Source organism: Micropterus salmoides, unplaced genomic scaffold, assembly GCF_014851395.1.
Source record: "Micropterus salmoides isolate LMB-PRFRI ecotype aquatic unplaced genomic scaffold, ASM1485139v1 Ms_hic_scaffold_10, whole genome shotgun sequence".
NCBI lineage: Eukaryota > Metazoa > Chordata > Actinopteri > Centrarchiformes > Centrarchidae > Micropterus > Micropterus salmoides.
This window is the reverse complement of record NW_024040041.1, coordinates 33,216,900-33,219,498: the sequence shown is the minus strand read 5'-3', so window position 1 is coordinate 33,219,498 and position 2,599 is coordinate 33,216,900. Positions and strand designations below refer to the sequence as shown.

Here is a 2,599-nt window from a genome sequence, read left to right as displayed (position 1 = left end):
GTTTGTTAAAGTAAAGTGTGTAAATTTGTACATCTGGACATGATACACGTACCACAGAAATTTTGTACACGTAGGTGAAACTTAGTCCGGAGGCTGCTAATGTAGGACAAAACCCATAAAATACGAAAATTTTCGCCGCATCTGAATTTTGTGTAAAGTTTGGTGAGTGTTTGAGTAAGTCCAGGCCCCCAAAATTGAGGTAATTAAACAAAAGAAGTTAAACAAACTCACAGACCAGCTTGTTTCAATGCTTGAGCCTTTTAATGTGTGAAAGACAAGAAAGTTCACTCTGCAGAATAAGGTTGTGCTAAAAGCAGCCTTTTCATAACACATCCAGCCTGCTCGTATTGAAGGCACGAGGCCTCAGACGACCCAGATCTTCTTAATTCACTTCACTTCTTAAGTAGCGTTACAGCGATAGAAGAGAAAATAAAGACGTGAAATGAGCTATAGAGGCCTCGGGGTACATATGAGACTGACAGCATGAAGAAACATCCATCGTGTTTGTGATTTTTCCAGCTGCTTCGTGCTTCTGCGTCAGCGCAGGAATCAGCTGGTTTTCTTTACACAGACAGATGGAAGGTGTCTGTTGCACTGCACGTCATCCCAGCATTTGTGGCCTGTATGGTCGGAAACACGTGAGAATAGCCTTTATTATCACCACTAGTGCATTACTCTCTCGTGCTAAATAATGTGTTTTTTGATTTACCTTTATAATTCATTTGCATACAGTGCTGACTATGAACATTATTTGGCTCCCCCCTGCACCAGTATGAAAAGGTGAAAGGTGTACCATCACTCCAGAACCAAGCACCCTCCTAGAAAACATAAATTAGACTTTAATAGATTAATAAACAACAATATTAACTCAATCAAACACTATAAAGATCATAAAAGCTTTGACAAAAGATTCTCATTACAAAGTCTGCTTTAAGTTCTGCAAAGAGGAACAACAGCACCGGTCTCAAGTTACAAAGTCCTCTAGTGGCCGTAAGAGTTATAAGCAAGTCATGTGACCTTGTTCGAGGAAGTCACGTCTCATGGCCTTCTAGGTGTGACCCCGAATAGTCGAGGTTCAGTGCCTTGTTTGGCTGCCAGTCTCAACATCGAATCTTCACAACGCTCAACGTGTGATTTTACATATTTATTATATTAATATACTGCCTATTACAATATAAATTTCAACATATAATGCTGGAAATAGAAATGTAAAAGTGCCATCGCTGCCGCACAAACGCATAACGTCACTATCCGTCGACTGATGTCAAATTATTATTGTTATTATTTCATTATTATAATTGTTAAAATGACGGAACTTCAGCCATAAAAATGTGACCTTTCGTAACAGTTAATGTTGTACCTCTGCACCGTCAGAGCCTCCGACCCACGTCCGTGGATTCCCGTGAGCTTTATCTGCTATCAGCCTTTGAATCTTACGATACTCCTTAGCTCCTCGGACAGATGCAAGGTTTGCACCCATGGACAGACAGTTTCTCTGCAGCGGAAAGAAACAGACAAGCACACAGTAAACATGAGTAATAAAAGCTAAAAGAAGATGCAAAGTTACCAAGAAGATGCAAACAGAACAAGCTCAACTTAGAAGCACTCTGCATCAAATCCAGATCATCTCATACCTCAGCTTGAGCCCAAGTCAAGGCTCTTGGAACGAACTGGAAACAGCGACCGCTGATTTCAGACCAGCTACCTGAACAACATGGTGACCTCTTGACCAGGTGACTCTTTGCTGAGAACAAAGTGAGTAATGTTTAAATCTCTATTACTTTATCACCATATTGAATAAGTTTATTTTCATAACATGACACAATATAACATAACAAAGTAGTATAACACAGTGTAATATAAATTACATAATAACAACGCGCACTGACCCGGTTGGCCTTTTTCAGGTGTTGCCTCTGGAAGAGCTAGAAAGTTTGACACAGCAGTTATTGACCTGGACTGTTATCGTACAACACGTTCATCTGTAACACTTTCTGTTCATGAAACTGACCCGCAGCTCTAGTCAGAGCCATCGCGGCACAAACAAGCGCAGACACAGCCAGCGTCTTCATTGCGGAGACGACGAGACGACAAACCCTTTGATTCAGAGAGAGACGAGTTGCTGAAGGGGAAGTCAGAAGATGGTGAGAGAGTTTGTAGCTGCAGAATTACTTTCTCTTCTTCCTTCTCAGCGTCTGTGGCTTCAGAAACACCAGCCCTTATATGCAGATACTAATCTTGTCATCTCTCAAAAACAGGGAACTGTGAGCGCAGACACAAACATACACAGAAATATTTTCACACACGGAATACTCAGAAACTTGAAGACAGCGTGATCCATTATGAACAGTTAGGACATGTGCGTAAACCTAACAGTGATATACTGCTGTGACGTCTTCCTCGCTTTGGCCATTGTTGCACTCTGACATTGTAAAGTGCCTTTATTCTCTTGCGTGTTACAACTACTGTATGACAATGTTAATTAGGCTGCGGATCCGGAACAATTTCATTTTATACTGGATTTGCTTCAGAGTAACTTCAGAGCCACCAGTAAGGAGGCAAAAAGCAGGATTAGGAACACAAGCAAATCAAGCATATC

The 2,599-nt window shown here is 41.1% G+C and overlaps 1 protein-coding gene across 1 annotated transcript; it reads right to left on the bottom strand.

Annotated features, from left to right (window-relative positions):
• Window positions 1–239: 239 nt before the first annotated feature.
• Window positions 240–2,188, bottom strand: LOC119895468 (type-2 ice-structuring protein-like). Its single transcript, XM_038708622.1, has 6 exons — window positions 2,012–2,188; window positions 1,890–1,925; window positions 1,635–1,744; window positions 1,361–1,495; window positions 710–818; window positions 240–620 (listed from the first exon to the last, which is right to left on the bottom strand). The coding sequence occupies exons 1-6, from the start codon at window positions 2,070–2,072 to the stop codon at window positions 550–552; spliced, it is 522 nt and encodes a 173-aa protein (XP_038564550.1). The 5' UTR covers window positions 2,073–2,188; the 3' UTR covers window positions 240–549.
• Window positions 2,189–2,599: the final 411 nt, after the last annotated feature.